Here is a 23734-nt window from a genome sequence, read left to right as displayed (position 1 = left end):
TTTATATGGCAGCTATATCAGTGTATGTACCGATTGCGCCATACTAGGCACAGTTGTTGAAAGTCATAATAAAACACTTCATGAAAAATTTCAGCCAAATCGGGTGAGAATTGCGCCCTCTAGCGGCTCAAGAAGTCAAGATCCCATATCGGTTTATATGGCAGCTATACCACTGATACCACAACAACACGTGCAAAATTTCAGTCAAATCGGATAGGTATTGCGCCCTCTGAAAGCTGAAGAAGTCTAGACCCAAGATCGGTTTATATGGCAGTTATATCAAAACATGAACCGATTTGGCTCATTTACAATCCCAACCGACCTACGCTAATATGAAGTATTTGTGCAAAATTTCAAGCGCCTAGCTATCTTTCGACAGACAGACGGACGGGCATGGTTAGATGGACTTAAAATGTCATGACGATCAAGAATGTATATACTTTATGGGTTCTTCGACGCATATTTGCCTCTCGGGTCATAAAATACAGTCTAAATATAATTTTTGTTCCACTGTAACAAAAAATCAAAGAGTTCTTCTAGACATTTTTATTACTTTAAAGTAAGCTTTCACCTCTAACCAAATAAATAGACCGTGGCTTTATTTATTGTTTGAAATTAAACACCATAACTTAAAAAGACGCATCATTACTTTGTTTAAATAAATTAAAAAAAAAAAAAAAACATATTTTTAATCGAAAATAATACATCTACCATTTTGGTGTTTCTCAAGGCAATCGAGTTCGTTTTGTTATTCGAACTTTCTATTAACATATTTCTCTTTTTAGGTACACAAGGCCACCTAGTCCATACGAGTCCTATCATAAGCATGGAAACTATTGATGGTCATCGCAATCAATGGATACGAGAACATTTAACAAAATTTCAAAACAACAAACTGTAATTGAATTTGTTTTTCTTTTATTATTTTTTTTATGAAGTTTTCTTTCTCCTCTTTTATTTTGGATTATATGAACAAACACGTTTTAGAGAGCATTTATAAGGTTCCATATTGTTTTTGTTTTCTATTATATATTTAATTTTTTAATTATACTGTATTTATTTTATTTTTTGGTTATTTTTTATTTTTTTATTTTATAGGTAACATTATCTATTAATTACTGGTTAATTAAAGTAATTTATTTATTTCAATGTAAGCGATGAATCTTCAAAAAAATTTTAAATATTATTTCTTTTACTTTTCTATTTTAATTTTTATTTTATGTATTTTTTATTTATATATTTTATTTTATTTATATATTTTACTTTATTTATATTTTTTATTTTATTTAAATTTTTTTTTATTTATAATTTTTTTGTTTTATTTATATTTTTCATTTTAATTTTGTTTATATATTTTTATTTTAATTTTAAATTTTTTGTTTATTTTAATATTTTTCATTCAATTTTTTTTAAGATTTTTATATTTAAATTTTTTTGTCTTATTTTTTATTTCTTTATATTTATTTTTTTAATTTTTGTTTTGCTTATATTTTTTTATTTTATTTTCTGTATATATTGTTCTATTTTAAATTAAAATTTTTTGTTTATTTTAATGTTTTTTAATTAAAATTTTTTTATTTTAATTTTTTGTTCTATGTTTTTTATTTTATTTATATGTTTTATTTTATTTAGATTGTTTTAATTTATTTGTAATTTTTTTGTTTTATTTCAAATTTTCATTTTAATTTTTGTTTATATATTTTTATTTAAATTTAAATTTTTTTTTTATTTTATTATTTTTTCTTTCTGATATTTTTAGTTAAATTTTTTGTATTGGGTTGCCCAAAAAGTAATTGCTGATTTTTCATATAGTCGGCGTTAACAATTTTTTTCACAGCTTGTGACTCTGTAATTGCATTCTTTCTTCTGTCAGTTATCAGCTGTTACTTTTAGCTTGCTTTAGAAAAAAAGTGTAAAAAAGTATATTTGATTAAAGTTCATTCTAAGTTTTATTAAAAATGCATTTACTTTTATTAAAATCCGCAATTACTTTTTGGGCAACCAATGTTTACATTTTTTGGCTTATTTTTGTATTTTTTATTTCTTTATATTTATTTTGTTCATTTTTTATTTTAATCATATTTTTTTATTTTATTTAAATTTTTTATTTTATTTTTTGGTTATATTGTTTATTTTAATTTTAAATATTTTTTCATTCAATTTTTTTTTTTTATTTTTGAAATTCACTGAGGAAAAAAACCAGTGGTTTTCGAAATATTGGATTTTTCAATAATACAAATTTCATAAACAATACCATCCGCTTTTTAACAATTGTTTTCATGACCTCGAGCCGAACAAACAGAAAAGTATATTAATTTTATTTTTAAAAAACTTCAAGCGAAGTTTCCAGATAAAACAAACAGCACAAACAAATTTAATTAAAAATATAATCCTTATCTATAGGGCAAGTAAGCGGATTTTCTTGTTAATTTTTATAGCTACTCGTATCGTTGAATAACATGAAAATAATTGAAAAATGTTAAAAGATGCATACATATGTGCCATTTTTCAAACTGAATGACGTCACTTTGAGAAAAAGAATATGTTTGCAGACAAAATTAGCTAGCGAATCCAGCAACTTGTCTCGTATATTATATCATGTTAAATAAAAATTATTTATATATCGTTTTATTTTTTGCATATTTTTAAAATTATTTTTGTTAGTTTTGCCTTATTTTTAACTTTATTACTTATTTTTGTATTTGTTTTTAATTATTTATTTTAATATTTTTTATATATTTTGTTTTATATAAATTTTATTTAATGAAGTGATAAATTGTGTTTGTTCCCAAAAAATTTTAAACAAAAGTTCTATTTCACCATGAGAGAGAATATGTCGTAAGGATACAACCCACTAAGTCTTCCTCTTTGTCCTTTCCCAAAAAATTTCCAGTGAATTTAAACGCCAAGTTTTGTCCTCCAAATTTCACCTCCCTCTAGAAAAACAAAATTTAGTTTTTTATGTTCATAGAAGAGAGAGAGAGAGAAAGAGAGAAACAAAAATATATTTAAAAAAATGATAACAACATCTGAGAATTGTGTATGTGTGTTGCTTATTGTTAGTTGTGTGTTTAAACATTTCTTCCATTTCTTTTTTACCTTTTATAAAAAATTTATAAATAATTTTTATGTATAGATTCTATGCTCATAATTGTAAATAATTTTTAAAATTTTAATGCTTGCTTTTTCCTGTTTTTACTTCATCCATATTCATTGCGATTTAGTTGAGCTTTTTGTTTCTCATTATTTGTCATCCAAAACCAACCTCCCATATTCCTTTGCTTCGTTGGTCCAGTCAACGCCTAACTCCCATTGTCCTTGAAGAAAACAAAGTGTCAAAATTATAAAATGAAACCAAAGAAGATAACAGGGGCTGAGGAAAAGTTAAAGTGGATCAAAGCCATCTCCTCAAAAATCTTGATTAACAAGAAAAGGGAGACAGTTAAAGAAAATTTAAGCTAAAATATTTTCTTAGCAAAAAGAAAAAAACGTATGTATATTGCCAAAATTCTGCGATCATTAACCTCGAAAGAGAATTGTTGTTATTCCTTAAAAGTTATCAGTTTTCTTATTATCACTGCTCCTCCACCCCTCGATTATTTGTTGTGTATTATTTTCCTACCATCATTTGGACCAATCCCCATTAAACCTCCATATCCATTCTCTCCATCATTAGCGATAATCTGCTCATTACTTTTATTATTAATACTTTAGTTTCTATGTAAATATTGGCATTGGCTTAATGAAATAATAACTTCATTTAATGATACCAACACCTAAATATCCTTTAATGTCCCCTCTCCCACCACAGAAAAGGAACAAACAAATGTTGCTTCAGATTTTTGTTTAATTTTTTTTTCTAATTGAGTAAGGAAAAAGTCTTGCATGCTGCAAGATTTTTTTCCATAAAACAATTTTAAATTTTTATTCTTTTCGTTGCTGTTATAGTTTAAGTTTAAATGTCCTTTGTGTTCAAACGTTATGTTAAGTTTATATTTTTTTCTCCTTTTTTTCTTTTCTTTTCTCTCCTACTTTTTTTCCCCTACATAAAAATGTGTGTTTTTGCCAATTTTTATTTCGTTAAAAAATATTTTGTTTAATTACTCCGATAATCTACGACATGGATGCGTCAACATCATCTTCAACAACAACAACAACAATTTCTTATGTATACTTAATTTAAATAAAAAAAAACGTTGATTTTCCTATTGGCTCTTTGGTTGTTTGATTGCCCTCCCTACTCCTTTTAAAATTAAAACAAAAACAGATCTAAGTATTACGCGCATAGCAGGTTTAACCTGGAACGAGTGGAATGCCCGCCTGGCCATGCCTTTGGTCACTCAATTGCGTGAGGGTGTACATCCGCTGGTATTTCCCACCGATCTAACCATGGAAAAGGGTGCTGCAGGTAATGCTGGCGGCGGTGGTGTTAGCTCTGCCGCTGGCAATGGCTTAAATGCTCGTGATATTTGCAAAATCGAATTAAAATCGCCACTTAAGAGATCAGCTCTTTCGGTCTCATCACCACCGCCCAATGAACTCAGCAACAGTGAACAACAACAAGCCACGCAGGGAGCCTCAAGCACACCCTTGAATTGCTCTTCGGCCAGTGAGAAGGATCGCACGACTCCCACCGGTCCAAAATTGAAGCATTTAACGCAGGAAGAGGCTACCGTTTTGATGCTGAAAGCCGCCGCCGAGAAATCCGCCAATAACAGCGGCAATCTCAGTGATAATAGCTACTCCGATGACCCCACCCCAGGCAATGTCAGCAGTGGCGGTGGTGGCGGGGGTAGTTCCGATTTCCATTCGGCCTTTGCTGATGTTGGTCCTACTGGTCTAAGTATCAACATTCTCAACAGCATTAATGCCATGAATAGTCTAATAAGCGGTGGCGGCAATGGCGGTTTAAGTTTGAGCAGTGCTGCGGCCTTGGGCGTGGGCGGTGCTGCTGGTGCTGGCAATGGTGCTGGTCATCCTTGTCCCGAATGTGGTCGCCTCTACAAGCTGAAATCGTCATTGCGCAATCACCAGAAATGGGAGTGCGGCAAGGAGCCCCAATTCCAGTGTCCCTTCTGTGTGTATAGAGCCAAGCAAAAGATGCACATTGGCCGCCACATGGAGCGAATGCACAAAGAGAAATTCTTCAAGGTGGAAGATTTGAAAAGTTTCACCACCGCCACCATAGGTAATCAATTGACACAAGGTGCTGGCGGCGGCGGTGCCAGTGGTGGCGGTAGTGGTGGCGGTGGTGGAGGAAGCGCCGCTGGCTCTACCATAGGTGCTGAAGATACTTCAACGGCTGTGGCCGAGCTGCGTCAACATTACTCCTAAGAAACCTCCTCTTGTTGCAGAACAACCCATGAACAAGAAAACTCAACAAAGTATCATCGAGTGCGGTATGTAGTACCATAAATCATCCACCCACCAATTTATGGCATTATTATTTCACGCAGTCTTAATTGTTTATAATTTTTACCCGAAAGCCGGAAAAATTAAGTTTTCTTTTCTTAGGCTAAGCTAGGAAGTGAGAGATTTTTTTCATATCAGGGAATATTTACACAAAAATAATTTATTTATATAAAAGCGTATTAAGTAGAAAGAGATAGACAGAGAGAACGAGAGAGAGGTATTTTTTTTTAGGAACAACGAAGAACCTACATACTATATAGAATGCAAAAAAAAAAACTAAGAACATTGGTGAAATAGTAAAGAGAATACAATGGGAAATTAGTTGGTGAGTCCTAACTGAGAGGGCCTATTTTTTGTAATTTGTCTGCAAGATTCTACCCTCAATTATTGGCCCTGGAAGCTTTGTTAGTTAACGATTTGTCTGGGACAAAGTTGCTGCAAAAGCTTAGAGGGAGTGTGACTTGCTGCCATCAGCTGTGCTGATGATATATCAATACTTAAAAGCTTTTAAGCTTTTGAGCAATGTTCAAGCAAAGAGAAGGTTCTTCAAAAGCTTTTACAGCCGGTAATTTTGAATTACAAACTAATAAAAATACATTTTCAGTGTATAACTGAAATTAAAATTGTTTTATATCTTTTGTATATATCTCAGAATATTTGTTGAATATTTCAGAGTTTCTTGAATATTTCAGAATATTTGTTGAATATTTCAGAGTGAAGTTATCGCAAGAAAAAATGTTTCTATGAGGAAGAGAAGAATATTACCTTGTTGTATCTTTGGCAGAAGTTTAGGAATATTTTTATAAAGAATAGAAATGTATTCTGTGTCACTCATTCATTCAAAACTCTATTCTCCCATAATGAATCTGATTTATAGCAAAATAAGGAAACCCAATCATTCAGGTAAATTCCGAATAAGTGGGATTGGTTGATACCAAAAAATTGGTTTCGGGCATAGACTCGGAGTTGTATCTCAATTGCCTTATTCTCTTTCAAACATTAGAGAAGTTTTTGCATTATTGATCTTAAAGGTGCTTTCTTTAGTGGAAACACACTCAAAGAAATGCATAGACTTTTCAACTCAAATGTTGATGAGAATAACTTAAAAGCTTTTTCGTTGAGAAAAAGCCTTCTGGTAAAGATTTTTTGAGGAAAAAATCTATAAATTCCTTTCTTTATGGTTAACGTCCATTGTTGGTCTTTAGCCCTCCGCATTATCCATCCTCTTTATGGAAAACTCTTCTTTGACTTTGCCCCAGCTTGATTTCCCCATTGTTGTGTTAAGCTTTTTCACCATACTTCTTAGTATTGTAAATACACTTCAACAAGCAAAAAACATTCAGCCTCAGTACATGTTTTTTTATCTTAAATGAGAATTTTAATAATTCAGGGAAAATAAATAGTTGTTTTTCTTCCTAGTTCTTAAAACTAGGAAAAAAACTGCAAATTTTTTCTAATCACAACACAAAGCTGTTAACACAAAAAAAAAATTTGTGAAATATGGAAACAAGTGTGCCAAATTTTTTTAAAGGTTTATATACTATATATACATACATATTTAAAATAATAATTGTTTTGTTTGTTAATCAATAATTTATTTAAAGCGAGAAAAGAAAGAAACAGCAGTTCTTTTTTTGAAGAAAGAAAAAACGCAAGAATTAACCTCACACAATATGATAAAAAAAGACAAGAAATAGAACGCGAAGATGAAAAATGCCATTCCTTTTATGCAATTTGTTAAATTTTACACCAATTACCATTACAAGTATATATAATTTAATATATACATACATATATATAGATTTTTTTATACGTTTTATACAAACAACTATATATATACAACTTTTGGCATTCCTTAATTTACATGAAATGATAAAAAAGACCTAATGGATAAAAGACACTCTTTTTTTATAACAAAAAAAAAAAAAATAATGATAATGAAAAACATAAAATGATATTCCAATTTAGATTGTAAGCCCCAAAAACAAAAACATCAAACATTTGACCTTAACATCATTTCGAAAGCCGGTTTTTCGATATATTACCCAGAAGATCATTCCACCAAACTACCACTCCTTGCAAAAAAACTAACTAACACACATTCCCTATTTTCAAAATGTTCGTTTACGATTTTTTTTAAGTTTTTATTCCAAAACCCATAGACAAGTGATATAGATTTTTAGAATTTTTTCCAATAAACAACTCCCTTTCCATAAACACACACATTTATTTATACCATTTCAAGCCCTTTGCCCACCCACCCCTTTGTACTCAGTTTCAATTATTGCTTACAGTGAAATTTCAAAGAAATAATCATATAATTCTCAGTGGATATTTTGAAAACCGTAAAGCTTTTTGTTTTTTATATGATAATAATAATAACAATTCGTTTTATTTTATACAATTAGGTTTCTTATGTTTAGTGTTTAGCAAGTGGTAATTTTAAAGGCAATATTATTACGATTATCTTCTCTTTAAAGAGCAAAATTTAATATACTTATATAAAAAGCTTTTTATTTTCAATTTTTGTTTCAAAATAATACATAAAAAAATATGGTAAAATATGATAATTCCTAGAGAACAACGAATTCAACGAATTGATAACTAATCGAGTCATAATTAGGGATTATGTTTTTTTTTTAATAATTATTAAAGCAACACAACTAGATTAGAAGGTTAGATTAGTATACCCCAATCCAATGGTGGTGTTTATAATAAGGCTTTAGAGCTTTTAGAAAGTTTGGTTAAACATGTGAAGAAAAATTTGGTGATAGTGAAGTTTTAATCAGGATTTAAATGTCATATAACAAAGAATACATCGAGTAAAAGTATCACCATGTTCTATCTTCACTATATACGGTGCAAATCAAATGTCCTGGATAAAATTCTAGTGCAAAGTTGTACAGGATAACATATAATAACAACCAAAAAACACTTTATCTGCACTATACTGTATTAAAAAATAGAACACAACATATGTCATTGTTGTAAATTGTGAAATTTTTTGCTAAAAGGATTTGTATTTCAGAAAGTATTGAAGAATAATAAAGTGTAGCCGGTATTCATAAAACTTAATGAAGATTTGAAATAGGTTTATTTGACAGAACTGTCAAATAAATCTATTTTAAGGCCTAAGTTTTGTGAATAAGAAATTAAATTTTAAAGGATTGTAATGAGAGATTTTTAGAAAGTAGGTTCAAGCTGTTTTTTAGGAACAAATTTTCAATTCTTTGTTTTGAATACAACATGAATTCTACAATTTCTTTAGTTATATGTTTGTACATGCTGGTCTAAAACACAGGTTATTTAGCTTTAGAATCTACTACTATATAAATTGAATTGTGATTGAAGAACATAATTCAAGATCATTTGAATTCAACACTTACTTAGAGTTCATTCAAATTGAATGCAATGTCTGTTTCTGATGATAATGATTTTAAAGAACGTCAACTAAAGAGAGCTTTTCTAAAGATAAGTAGCCGAGTATTGCTAATATTGTGATCTATTTACACCCTAAACCACCACTGTGGTATGCAAATTTGACCAGGAACATTTCATTAAGGAACAGGGGCAAACTTCCCACTGTGGTACAGGGTATTATAACTTTGTAAACTTGTTTGCAACGCTAAGAAAGAGAAGAGCTAGAATTTGTTTGCAACGCTAAGAAGGAGAAGAGCTCGACCCATTGTTAAGTACAGTACAGTCGCGATAATATGAACTAATTAAAACCCCCCCTTAAAAAGTTTTTCCCATAAAAAGAAGAGTTTCTTTAGTTTAATTTGTTACTTATTATTTAATGGATTTAAAAAGAAAAACAAACTTAATCACTGGAAAAATGGTTATTATGCTAAAAAATTTGTGATTTCTTATGGCAAAAATATGCTGTCCGTATTTTAAAGCTGTAATGCACTGAATTCATATTTTAGAGTAGTTTATTGAACAAAAAAAATGTTCATATTATGGAGTATTCATATTTACGCGAGTGCACTGTATGCCGATAGGCTTAGAATTACTTCTTGATTCGATTTAGCTATGTCCGTCTGTCTGTTTATGTATTCCTGTAATCAAGATACAGGTTGCATTTGTCGTTGGATTGTGGTAAAATTTTGCACAAGTCACTTTACTAAGGACTGACGCTATTAAGCAGTTCAGAATTAGATAAAGCTCCCAATATATCTTACGTCCAATATGAGCCATAATGGCTATAGTTACCGCAATTTTACTCCGACCTTAATAAAATTTTGATAAAGACTTTCTAATGGCTGTCCCAACTTGTGTGCATCAAACATATCAATACATACATTTATCTTTCATCCGATACGGACTTTTAAGGCTATACAAGCAACAACCGTAGTCCGATCTTTACGAAATTTTGTATAATTTGTCGTCTCAATATGTGTGCAAAATTTCATCAAAATCGGTTCAGTATTAGATAGAGCTTCCATAAATACATATCTTTAATCCGTTATAACCTTTAAGAAGCCAAAATTATCATCCAATCTTAATAAAATTTAGCGTGAGATCGTAATTCTATTGAATATATCAATAGGTACACAAAATTAAAGTCTGATCAGATAAGGCATATGTTCCATGTGTTATTATATTGTGTATATATATATATACACATTTAGGTTCCATTTCAGCATTTTGTCCGGCTATCGATCATTTCGTTCAATGCTTTCTATTCAAAGAATAGCACAGCAAAGAACTTTTATATTATTATATAGTCGTCTCCACCCGCCTAAAACCTTTTCCTAATGGTTTTGTTTTCATATTTTCTTCTTTCATCCCTTGAAGCAACTTGGATTAAAACTGTAAATTTTTATAAAAATAGTTCAGAAAATCAACCATAGCCGTCTTCATCTACAAGGAATTAATTTTTACATTAAGTTTATGTGATAATATGAAATTGATTGTTAGGAAAGAGGAAAAGTGAAACAAAGAAAAGACTCGATTAAAAATATTCTGGTTTATTTTTGATTTTCCTTTCGCTTTCATTCATAGCAACAACTTGATACTATTACGCAAACGAAATTTCTTCAATGTTGTTTCATAACTTTAGTAAAATTAAATTGTTTCTCGATTAACTCTATATTCACCAATTCGAAAGTGTTTAATTCTAATCGTTATGAAGAAAGTTAGATTAGTTTGCTGAGAAACATTGTTGAATACAAACTGAAGTTTAGTTTTTATGTATTTGGAAGTTTTCAAAAGTCAAGTGTTGAAAATATATGGAATAAATATTGATATTAGTTCATTCTTTCTGGAAACAACTGATATTAAACATATATATTTTATTTGACAGACTTTCTTTATATAAGTGTCAAATAAACCTATTTTAAGGCTTTTATAAGTTTTGCAAATACGGCCGTATAAATTCAACAATTGAATTCTTTCGTGACTTTTCAATCATATTCCAGTTTGAGATCATTTAAATTCAATGCTTAATACTTAAGAATAGCATAGCTAAGAACTTTAAAAAAGTTTAGCAAGTGTTTGCTGTTTTACAAAGGTGTTGATGAAGAAACATGGCGTTTCAGAAATCGCTATCCACCATGCTAGTCAAAATGTTTTGACAACAGCACAGACTTGCAAAACTTTGGTAATTTCTTTGCTATGCTATTCTTTGAATAAAAAGCATTGAATTCAAATGATCTCCAGCTGGAATAAATTTGAAAAACCACAAAAGGGTTTTAAAGATCACCAAAGCGCAAACAGGCAAACTCAACAATTGAATTTAACTTGAAACACTTTTGAGAATATGTAGAATCAATTCAAGTATGTATTCAAGTTGTGTGCAACTTGTTTTAAGCCTATATTCAGTGGATACAACTCATATTCAACGTATAGTTTAATTAGGTTGAAGTCCAATCTTAAAAAAATAGACTATATCATCAATAATAGAAAATTAACTTTAAATGCGTTTGAGAATATGTAGAAATCAAGCTGTATTCAAGTTGTATTCAACTGGTTAAGTGAATACAACTGATACAGTACATATAGTTTAATTACAATGGAATATATAGATAAATTATGGTGAAATCCACATTCAGTACTCGTAAAATATAGCAATATCCTCAATAAGTTCATTTAACTGGAAATACATTTAATATTAATAATATTTAATATTCAAGTTGTATTCAAACTGTTTGCACCTTTATTATGAGGATACACCCCATATATTCAATATATAATTTAATTATATTGAAAATCAATTCTCAATAAAAAATAGACTATATCATCAACAATAACGAAAACATCAAATACTATTGAAAATATGTATAACTCAAGTTGTATTTAACTGGTTAAGTGGCTATAACTTCATACAGTTTCGTTACGTTGAAGTCCATTTTCACACTCAACAATTGAATTAAACTTGAAATACATTAAAAAAATTATGCAGAATTCAAGTTGTATTCAAAATGAACTTACTAGGATTATTTAATTCACAAGAGTAAATAGTCATTTATAGAGAGAAACAGTAGACTCCCATTAGAACAAAAGGAATTTAAGAACATTTTAGAAAGCATATAATTCAGGTTACATTTTATTGCGATTAGTTAGTAAAGATAAAAGATATACAGTTAAACTGAAGATTGATTTCAAAAACTTCTTAAGTTTCGAGTTCAGTATGTATTTAAATTGCATTAAACTTCTAGAATGTTCAAGAAAGTATTGCATTGAAATTGTAACTCCAAATCTATGTTGTATGCACATTTTTTGAAATATTAATTTACTTCACAACAGTAATAGAAGAAGAACCTCCACGAAGTCATACATAAGGGAATTGAAAGTTTTTGAAACACTTGTTTACTATCAACTTATTAGGGAGTAAAAATCATTTATTTGGGAAATCTTCAGGTTTATATCAGAAATGCTTGAAGTTTGGCAAATCAAAACTAAATTTGTAATAATCAGCTGTTGTTGCTTAATAAAGTTCAGCACTTGTACTCTTCAAAGATTGGCATTACCACATTATATACAATAAAGATGTTTTCAAAAGCAAAAGATGAACACAAGAAATTTTTCTGCAAAGTTTGTTTAAACTACTTCCCTACCACTTTGATTAGCCTTTTTTCTTTAGTTGTGTTGCAATTCATAGTCGAACAATCAACATAAAATACCTCAATACCATAAAAAGCTCAATTAGAAATGTTTAAGCTAAATAAAACAAAAACAAACAAATCCAGCATTCCAATTGATAATTTAATTTTTTACTAAAATAAAAAACAAAGCAAAGAAAAAAAATATTCAAAAGTGCCTTTAGAAAAAAATATTAAATAAAATGAAAAAAAATTATATAGAAATTAGGTTAAAAAAAGAAGAAAACAAATGAAACAACAATATCAAAAACCGCTTTAAACCAAGTCTAAACTTAGTAAAACAAAAAGTCGAAATTATAGAACTTCAAAAAATAGTAATTTTTCAAAAAAAAGTCCCCTTAAATAAGAACTTCTAAAGTTTGAACTTCTTAGCAAAAAAAAAAAAAAAAATAAATCTAAAACAAATTTATAAAATTTGTTAAAAACAAAATAGAAATTTTAAAAACCCCTTTTTGGTTTTTTTTTTTGAAAATTTTTTGTTTTTGATATACAAATAAAGTTTATTTAAAAAATAAATAAAAACAAATTGTAATTTAGTTTGGGAACATTTCTAAAATATTCTTAAATGTATAATAACCAACAAAAATCATGTGTTTATAATTGCTTTTTTTCATATTTTTTTTAAGAAAAAAGCCATACATATTTATATATATTTTGATAGTGTTGTTTTCGATTTTTTTATTATTATTATTATTATTACTATATTAAGAAGTTTTTTTACAGTTTAATTTATAAGAAAGAAACAAAAAAAAACAAAATTTAAACAAAAAAATTTATATATTTATATACATATAAAACATATGAAACAAAAACCTCAGGTACTTAGTTTGTGTTAAATTAAAAAAAAAAAAAATAACAAAAACCCAAAACTTTAAAATGAAATATTTTTTTATTTAGATTTTTTTACGAAATGAAACAAAATATCACAAATCACTAAGCAATCACCGTGTCTCTATAAAAACTACAGAAATTTTATTTATTTTATTTCATATTAAAAAAAAAACAGAAGTTTAGCCAAGAAAGCTGTGCTTTCTTGCAAACACACGGAAAAAAAAACTAAACGAAAAACTTAAAACACAGGTCTCTAGTTTTTGTTTTACAAAAAGTTTCCTTCTCAACCTTAAGAACTCTGCCACATTTCAAGATAAGCTCAAAATGAAACGTCACAAATAGTGTTTAGTGTCTATGAAACTTTAAATATCTATATATTTGTATACATATATCTACATATATTTAAAATAATTGTATCACTAACTAACTTAATTTATATACATATATACTATTTATTTACAATAATTTTTAAATCTTAAAAAATAGCCCTTTATTTATTGTGTATATCCTTTTTACACACAACCATACATACAACAAGAAAACTAAACTAAACTAAACCCTAATTTTAACTACACAAAAGACAAACAACAAATTACATTCCATAACAGAGCAATTTAATAACTAACCACCAACCACCACACAAAGCCGTGAGAGAAAGCAAGAAACATATCCCAATGTTTCCTTTCTTTACAAAAAATATAGTATTTTTTTCTTTTAATTCCCTACACAATAGTTCAAATGTTTTTATATTTTTTAATTATGTTTTTTTTTTTTATAATTTTACACATTAAAAAAATTATATTTTTTTGTTTGTTTTGTTATAAAGATATTTACGCTATCACATAATCAAGCGATCGGTTCTAATTGGTGTTGGGCTTATTTTTTTTTTAATAAAAAAAAAATAATTTCATAGAAATATACTCTACATAGTTATAAAAGATAAATATTGAAAATATGTATATTAATTAAAAAAAAATTAAACTTCAAAATATCCAGCGACAACAATAGATTTCAATCAGAGATCCATAAAAAGTAAATTTCCAAAATTCAACATAAAACAATATTTTAATAAAAGTTAATTATTTAATTTAATTAAGAAAGCTTTTGCAAACAATTTGAAAACGAAATGACAATGACCATATGATAACCATTGGTACTTGAAGTTAAGAAATTATTTCTGTTTTCAGCATTAAATTTTACCTATCGTTTACTAAGATGTCAATGTTCCACTTGCAAGTTGGCAACATAGGTTAGACTTCTCTCATATCAATGAGTGCTCAATGATAGAGCACCTACTGCTAACATCCAAGCCTGAGCGATGTGCCGTAGAGCAACATCTCTTTATAGAGAAATTTTATTAGGCTGAAATGCTCAGTAAGGGAATAAGTACCGTTAAAAAACATTGTTGACTAGAAATCTGAGCTTAAATGAATACAAAATATTTGCAATCTGTTTACAGCCAAGTCTGAGCGATGTGCCATAGAGTGACATCTCTTTATAGAGAAGTTTTATTAGGCTGAAATACTCAGCAAGGGGATAAGAACCGTTAAAAAACATTGTTGACTAGAAATCTGAGTGGGGTTTCCAGACATTTAGATCCTTATTTTAATACAAAGTCTGTACCGTACTCCAAAATACCAGTAGATTTAAAATGGATCTTAAATGAATACAAAATATTCATTTAAGCTCCATTTTTGGATCGACCTGTCTATAAGCCCGCCCTGTGGGGTGTTTAGGTGGGTCGTTCCCCCCAGATACTTGGCTCCAAATTTAGATTATCATATCAACTAGTGCTCAACGATATGGTGCCGCCTGTTTCCAGCCAAGCCTGAGCGATGTGTCGTAGAGCAACATCTCTTTATAGAGAAGTTTTATTAGGCTGAAATACTCAGCAAGGGAATAAGTACCGGTAAAAAACATCGTGACTAGAAATCTGAATGGGGTTTCCAGACATTTAGACCCTTATTTTAATACAAAAGTCTGTACCCTACTCCAAAATTCCAGTAGATTCAAAACGGAGCTTAAATGAATACAAAATATTCATTTAAGCTCCGTTTTGAATCGACCTGTCTATATGCCCGCCCTGTGGGGTGTTTAGGTGGGGCCTTCCCCCTAGATACTTGGCTTCTAATTTTGATTATCATATCAATGTGACATAATCAGTGACACCTCTTTGTTAAGAAGTTTCATTAGACTGAAATACTCAATAAGGGTATAAATACCGCTAAAAATCATTGTTGATGTCCTACCTAGTTTTTTACCCTCCACCATAGGATGGGGGTATACTAATTTCGTCATTCTGTTTGTAACACCTCTAAATATGTGTCTAAGACCCTATAAAGTATATATATACTTGATCGTCATGACATTTTAAATCGATCTAGCCATGTCCGTCCGTCTGTCTGTCTATCGAAAGCACGCTACATTTCGAAGGAGTAAAACTAGGCGCTTTAAATACTTTTTATTAATGTAGGTCGGTTGGGATTGTAAGCGGGCCAAATCGGTTCATGTTTTGATAAAGCTGCCATATAAACCGATCTTGGGTCTTGACTTCTTGAGCCTCTAGAGGGCGCAATTCTCTTCCGATTTGACAGAAATTTTGCACGTGATGTTTTGGTATCACTTCCTTTGATATCACTTCCTGTCATAATCTGATACAGCTGTCATATAAACCCACTTTGGGTCATGAGTTCTTCAGTTCTTAGAGGTTGCAATTCTTATCCGATTTGGCTACAATTTTGCACTTGGTGTTTTGGAATCACTTCCAACAACTGTGCTTAGTATAGCGCAAATCGGTACTTAACCTGATATAGCTACCATATAAACTCAACTGGGATCTTGACTTCTTGAGCCTCTAGAGGGCGCAATTCTCATCCGATTTGGCAGAAATTTTGTACAACGACTTCTTCCATGACCTTCAACATACGCGTCCAATATGGTCTGAATCGATATATAGCTTGATACAACTCCCGTATAAACCGATCTTCCAATTTTGTTTTTGAGACCCTACAAGGCGCAATTTTTACCCGAATGGACTTAAATATTACACAATGACTTGATATAGCTCCAATAGCACAACGGCTCTTATTCATTATTATTTGTTTGCCTATAAAGAGATACCGCGCAAAGAACTCGACAAATGCTACCCATGGTGGAGTTTATATAAGATTCGGCACGGCCAAACTTAGCACAAACAAACTTGTACAACAACAAATATGCCCACCTCATAGGGTGTTTAGGGTGGGGCGTTCCCCCACACACTTGACTCCAAATTTAAATTATTTGATTTGTGTTTATACTGCCACTGTGGTACAGGGTATCATAACTTTGTGCATTTGTTTGCAACGGTAAGAAGGAGAAGAGCTAGACCCATTGCTAACTATACCGATCGGCTTAGAATCACTTTCTGATTCGATTAAGCTATGTCCATCTGTCTGTCCTCGTGTTCTTGTGATCAAAGTGCAGGTTTTATTTGCTTTTCGATTTTCGTTCAATTTTGCAAAAGTCACTTGTTTGGTCCACGGACGAACGCTATTGATTTTGAACACAATCCGTTCAGATTTAGCTATAGCTTCCATATATATCTTTCATCCGATATGGTCTTTTAAGGCTGTTGAAGCCACAACTTTGGTCCTATATTTACAAAATTTTGCACAAGAAATTCAATTCAATGTCCCGACATGGGTGCACATTTTCATCCAAATCGGTTCAGAATGGAGATAGATAAAAAATAAATGATGGTCGCCAAAAAGACTGTACTAGGGAAGATGGAATGGAATGAGTTGCCCTGTTCCTTAATGGAATGTTTTTGCATAATGGAATGAGTATAGGATAAAAGACATGGGGCATTCATTTGGCAACTTTACGAAAGAAAACCACGTTGGAAGTCCTTTATATGTATAAGTACCAAATGAGTTATATATTTATGTAGTTTTTGGAAAGGAAGTCCCATTGAGGGCCTTATTGAGTAAGGTAGAATGGGATAATAATTGCATAAGTGATAAAGTTTTATCACTGTTTTTTTACTATGGTACGGAACTATGGTATAACTAAAGAAACCAATGCAAGAAGTCTTTCTATGAGTAATACTTTTTATTAGTGTAGGTCGGTTGGGATTGTAAATGGGCTATATCGGTTCAGATTTGGATATAGCCTCCATTTGAACCGATCTCCGGGTTTGGCTTCTTCAGCGCCTAGAGGCCCCAATTTTCATTCGATTTCGATGAAATTTGGCGCAAAGACTTCTGTTGCGACTCGCAACGTCCGTGCCAAGTATGATCCAAATCGGTCTATAAAGTGATATAGCCCTCATATAAACCGATCCCCAGATTTGACTTCTTAAGACCATAAAACCCAAACTTTTTGTCCGATGAAGCTGAAAGTTTCGACGCAAAGTACGTTGATACCCTTTAACATTTTCATCGAATCCCGCCCATAAGGGTCCATAAATAGAAATGGCCTCCATGTAAACCGATTCCCGGATTTTTTTCTTAAGCCCCTAGAGGCCTAATCATCCTATGGGCTATAATTTTGCACGGTGTGAGTGTGTTATGACTTGCAATAGCCGTGCAAAGTACGTACCGCCCATATTGATATGGCACTATTATATACCGACCTCCCAATTAGTTTTCTGCGGTCCCTAGAAGAATCTATTTTTGCTCGTTTTGGCAGAAATTTGTTACGCAAAGTATGCATGAGTCCTATATCTAAACCCACCACCTGAATACATGGTGGTGGTGATTTTCAAGATTCGGCCACCCGAACTTATTTTCAAACTTTCGAAAAAGCTTCTTAATCGAATTAGACAATTAAAAATCAACACAAAATTTATGCCAAATTTTTTTAAATTTAATAAAAAAAATCCATTAAAAGGCAAATTGTAAAAAAGAGAAATAAAGCCACTTTATATTTTATATTTTTTCAAAAAAAATATTTAAGTACCCTTCATAGCAAAAAAAAAAAATCACAAAACACAATTGAGTGATTATTCTCGAAACCCCATCGTTGATCAAAACTTAGAACTCAATTATATAATTTGTAAAGGCATTTCTGTTTCTTAATGGAATGTTGATGGCAAAATTTATATATTATCATAGCAGGAGATTCTTTAAAGCCATAGATTTGTATACACCAAAAACAAAAAACACAAAAATTACTTCTTTTTTCAGTTATGTAAAAACATGTCGGTAAAATAAAAAAATATACATATTAAAAATAATTTAAAAAAAAAAACAAACAACAACAAATACTCATAAAAATCCTAGCAAATAAGTTTTATTTGATTTTCCTCTCCCAATATTTTTTTATATATATATACATACAAATATGTAATAAATATATATTTTACTCTTAAATTTAAAGGAATTTTTATATGTAAAAATGTAAAAAAATAACAAAAAATTTTATTATTGTATAATAAAGATATAAAAAAAACAAAAAAAAAATCTACAACTCAGTGTTGTGTTGTGTTAATTTTTTAATTTTTTTTTCTATTCTAAATTTAAGTGCCGTCAATTTGTTTTTGATTATATTTTATTTTTTTTTTTAACAAAAAATTGTAGCAATTTGTTTTAGTATTTTGCAAAAAAAAAAATCTACACACTCAAAACAATACCAACACTCACTGTTTATCCTATTTAACAGTAAGTATTATTTTTTTAATTTTTTTATATTTTTTTTTTTATTTTTGTAAAATTTCAACTTGCTTTGATATTATTTTTTTTTTCAATACTTTTTCTTTCTTTGTTTTTTGTAAACTTTTTTTTTTCAAAATGTCCCGTTATTTTTTGTAAAATGTAATTGTAAATTGTTTCTTTTTTTTATTAATTTTTTCTGTTTCAAATTTTCCCAAAATTTTTAGTACACCTATCACAATGCACTGATTACATGTTGCAATAATAATGACAACTTAAAATTCTCTTCCGATAATAAAACTCGTTTCGTCATCAAAAGTAATTTGAAATTTTTCAAATTTAGTTTTAAGTGACTAAGCCAAAGAAAATTAATTCAACTTTTCTTAAGGAATAGTTTAAAATTTCTCTAAAATAATGCCTAATTTCCTTATACTAATTGTTTTTTTTTGTGTTTCTTTTCGTTTCGCTTCGGCAACATGTTTAGATACTCCAGCGGACGATGTTACTCCCTCAAATACCACATCCGCTCAGAATGAATCACGCATACGGGTACGCAACTGGTTAATGTTGGCCGACCAATCGATATTGGAAAAATCATATACCGACAATGGCAGCAGCAGCGGTAAGTTCATTCTTCTCCTTTTTGTTGTGTTTTTTTGATTTAATAGATTTTTGTTAACCGTTTATCATATTTTTCCTTTGACTATTATTTTACTATAAAAATGATTTGTTTTTAAGTTTTTTTATTTATATAATTTTTTTTGAAAAGAACTTTGACTAGACCGTGGACGAAAAAACCAATACATTATAAGTTTCCCAAAGCAGAAACTTAAAGAAAGACAGGCGAGTTTCATTCTTTACATCAATTAAGCCCAAATTGAAGTTTATCGAGCCAAAGGCCATGAGAATTTAATTGAAAGGTAGACCCTGTTTCTATGAGCTAAGAGGAATAAGTTGCTACCTTTCAGACAGTCGAAACACAGATATCACACCAATGCTGTTGTGATCATTGAAAATGTCTCATCTTACCGGTTAATAATGGAACACCATTTTGTTCATACATGTAGCTGCAATCCGTGAACTTAACCTACGGAATTCAATTTGAACATATCCGCTGCCTCTAGATGGACCGCGCTATATAAACCCAACACAAGGAATTGAGATTCAGATTTGCTTTAGTGAAAGCACTCTTAGAGCAGTCCTCCACTAATGAGCTGTATCAAATCGGACAATGATTTCGCTGTCCTAATCAGGGCTTTTATCTATGGAGCCCAGGGTAGCTGACACAAAGAGTTACCAATTCAAATGACGAAATTTTTTTGTCATTTGAATTGGTAAATTTCAGAATACATTTATTTTTTTCCATAAGACCAACTTTTGTCTTGACTATTGTTCTGGATCAGTCAAAAACGAGTTGCAAGCCACATGGATGTAATCTGCCGTTATTTTGGCCCATTCCCAAACAATGACTTTCTTCTTCATGCTGGCATATTTTTATAACCACCACCATAAGGGGTATACTCATTCCGTTTGTATCACCTCGAAATATTGATCTGAGACCCTATCAAAAATTTTATTCGTTATCGTTTTGACATTCTGAGTTGTTCTAGCCATGTCCGGCTTTCTGTCTGTCTGTCGAAATCACTTAGCGTTCGAACGAATAGAAATATCCACTGGAAATTGTGCACCGATACTTCTCATTGATGTGCAATGCAAATTTTGCCCATGAACATTCCACTAAGGAACAGGGGCAAACTTCTCACATATCAATGAGTGCAGTCCAATTCAATTTTAAACTCAATGATAAGGGGCCTTCTTTTTATAGCCGAGTCCGAACGGCGTGCCGCAGTGCGACACCTCTTTGGAGCGAAGTTTTACATGGCATAGTACCTCACAAATGTTGCTAGCATTAGATGGTCGAACCCAGGCGTTCAACGTCATAGGCGGACATGCTAACCTCTGCCCTTCGATGGCCTCCAATTAATATTCTGAGTCGGTCTCATTGATGTAGGTCGTTGAGGATTGTAAATGGGCCATATCGGCTTGGATTTGGGTATAGCGCCCATATAAATCTATCTTCAGTTTTGATTTCTTGAATCCCTAGAGGCCTCATTTTTCCCCCGATTTGGGTGAATTTTGGCACATGTACTTGTGTTCTGGCTTCCAACATCCGTGTCGAGTATGATCCAAATAGGTATATAAACTGATTTAGCCTCCGATCTATAAATCGATCCCCCGTTTTGATTTCTCGAGCCGCTAGCAGCCTCAATTTTCAACCGATTTGGCTTCGATTTGAACTTCCAACATCCGTGCCAAGGATGATCCAAACCGGTCTATAAAATGATGTAGCCCCCATATAAACCCATCCCAAATTTTGGGGTGTTTAGCCTCAATTTCAAGACTTCTGTTATGACTTCCAGGCTCCGCGCCAAGTATGATCCGCATCGATCTATATACTGTTATAGGCCCTCTTAAATACCGATGTTGTTGTTGTAGCCACATTTTCATGTCGAAGTGGCGATTCTAGTGAAGCTACTGTAGGTGAGCAAGCTCGATCCGGTCCAAAGGACCGACCGGTCGTCGCGGGAACTAGATAGCCATTGGTTAGTTACAGGCGCCATTAACTCACCTTGTCATATTGAGCATCATAGGCACTTATGGAGCATTCCAATATCCGCAACCAGTGGACCAGCCCGGTAGCTCGCAGCTAAGCTTCTCGCTTCTAGCCAGTGTGGTAAATAAAAAAAAAACCGATACCCCGTATGGCGAATTGCGCATCCACTGTGTGAACGAAATCAAGTGCGGAACATGATTTTTAAGCCATTCTTGGTTTACACCGTGCCGAGTTTTGTTGGTAGGTTAGGTTGATGGGCTATGTGCCCATGGTTCCAAAGCATTTTCTTTGGCGTTAGGCTCGATGAAAACTATTGGAGAGCGGCCTTTGGCCGTCGCAGCAACCCATACCATCACTTGAGGTGGAAAATTAATTAGGGAGGCCTTTCGTAGGCTCAAATTCTCGTACATGCGCTCTGGGCCACTGCAGCTCAGAGGTTAGCATGTCCGCTTCTAACGCTGAGCGCCTGGGTTTAATTCCCGGCAAGAATATCAGAAAAAACTTTTCAGCAGTGGCTATCCTCTCCTAGTAATGGCGACACTTATTTACCTTGGGCAATCAGGCGTGAAAACTTCTCTACTAAGTTGTTTCGCTCTGCAGCAAACTACAGACACTCGTCAATAAAGAGAAGAATCCCTGCTTCTTTTAATGAAATGTTCATGGGTAAATTTAGTCGGTTAAATAAATACAACCATTTGGAGAGTTATCGAATTGCTCAATTGGGAAATTTCTCTCATCATAAAACACTATGTTCGACAATTTATCAAGTTCATTCAAGCATTTTCAATCTTTTTGCTCTTTCGAGTCAAACTTTTCAGCAGTGGCTATCCTCTCCTAGTAATGGCGACACTTATTTACCTTGGGCAATCAGGCGTGAAAACTTCTCTACTAAGTTGTTTCGCTCTGCAGCAAACTACAGACACTCGTCAATAAAGAGAAGAATCCCTGCTTCTTTTAATGAAATGTTCATGGGTAAATTTAGTCGGTTAAATAAATACAACCATTTGGAGAGTTATCGAATTGCTCAATTGGGAAATTTCTCTCATCATAAAACACTATGTTCGACAATTTATCAAGTTCATTCAAGCATTTTCAATCTTTTTGCTCTTTCGAGTCAAACTTTTTTTGCTTTGGTGTAAGTTTGTCTGCCTTTTGTAACTAATGCGGCTTAACCTTGAGTTCGTTTTTCTATATATGTATGTTGCTTCATTTCAAGGGATGTTTTGAGAACTTTAACTATTAGATTGCCTCTACGGCGTGGATATGGTTGAATTCGAGCCTTCACTCGCAGAACCATTTCAGATGTCGTTGCCGTTGTTTTTTTTGATCATCATTGTGTCATTTGGCAACTCTACGATTTATAGTGCGATACACAAACATTTTGTTCACTTTGAGGTATTTTAGTTCGCCAACAATAACCCGTTGTGATTTTTCAGCCAAGTGTATTGTACTGACAATATTACGCTTGAATGCAAATGCCTCATAAACAAATTATTTTGGTGGCTTGTTAACAATATAACGAAATGTCAATAAAAAAAAATGTCATACAGCTGTCATTTCTTTGACAGATATACCAGTGTGAGCTTGATAACACTTTGTGCCAGCTACCCTGTAATGATAAGCTCTTAATCTTAAGACATAAAAATAATATGCTAAGTAGTGGGAGTGGAAGAGAGACTGTAAGATATCTAGGATGAAATAGGCCAGATGGATATTAAGGAAATGATGGACAAAATTAGTACTGAAGATATGTTAAAAGTAGTTAGGGCAATAGGAGTTCAAGAATTTTTGCTCAGGCAGGGTAAGTAAAATAACTAACAAAAGTATACGCTCAGGTTTCCTCTCTCTCTCCCTCTCTTAGTTTTATTATTGGGAATATTCAAAACCAAGACATTTCACAAGGACGGAAACAATACAATTAGCATAATCTTAATTTATATTTCCATAAAAAAAGATTTATAATTTCTCTCTTTTCAGTTTGCCCTCATTATTTTGTATAACTATTATGAACAAAGTTTTGTTTGTTTTAATGATTTTTTTCTTTTGCAGTTATCTTGAGTTCGTTTCGCTCTTCCTCCTAAATAAAAAGATCATACTTCACCTTCCCCCTAAAATTTTTGTTATACTTTGGTTTGTTTTAA

The 23734-nt window shown here is 31.5% G+C and overlaps 1 protein-coding gene across 7 annotated transcripts in view; it reads left to right on the top strand.

Moving 5' to 3' along the window:
* Positions 1–23734, top strand: part of LOC106096016 (longitudinals lacking protein, isoforms F/I/K/T) — a 366249-nt gene that overhangs the window by 252117 nt on the left and 90398 nt on the right. For 4 of the 7 annotated variants that reach the window (XM_059370247.1, XM_059370246.1, XM_013263521.2 and 1 more), the window contains one exon: positions 19464–19601. The exons of 2 other annotated variants lie outside the window; for them this stretch is intronic. In XM_059370247.1, the coding sequence (XP_059226230.1) occupies positions 19464–19601 (138 nt within the window). Of the gene's footprint in view, positions 1–4267; positions 7582–19463; positions 19602–23734 lie in introns of those variants that run through there. One more of the 7 variants, XM_059370251.1, reaches the window with a different exon arrangement.

This window comes from Stomoxys calcitrans, chromosome 5, assembly GCF_963082655.1.
Source record: "Stomoxys calcitrans chromosome 5, idStoCalc2.1, whole genome shotgun sequence".
Lineage (NCBI taxonomy): Eukaryota > Metazoa > Arthropoda > Insecta > Diptera > Muscidae > Stomoxys > Stomoxys calcitrans.
This window is presented reverse-complemented; position numbering and strand designations above follow the sequence as displayed.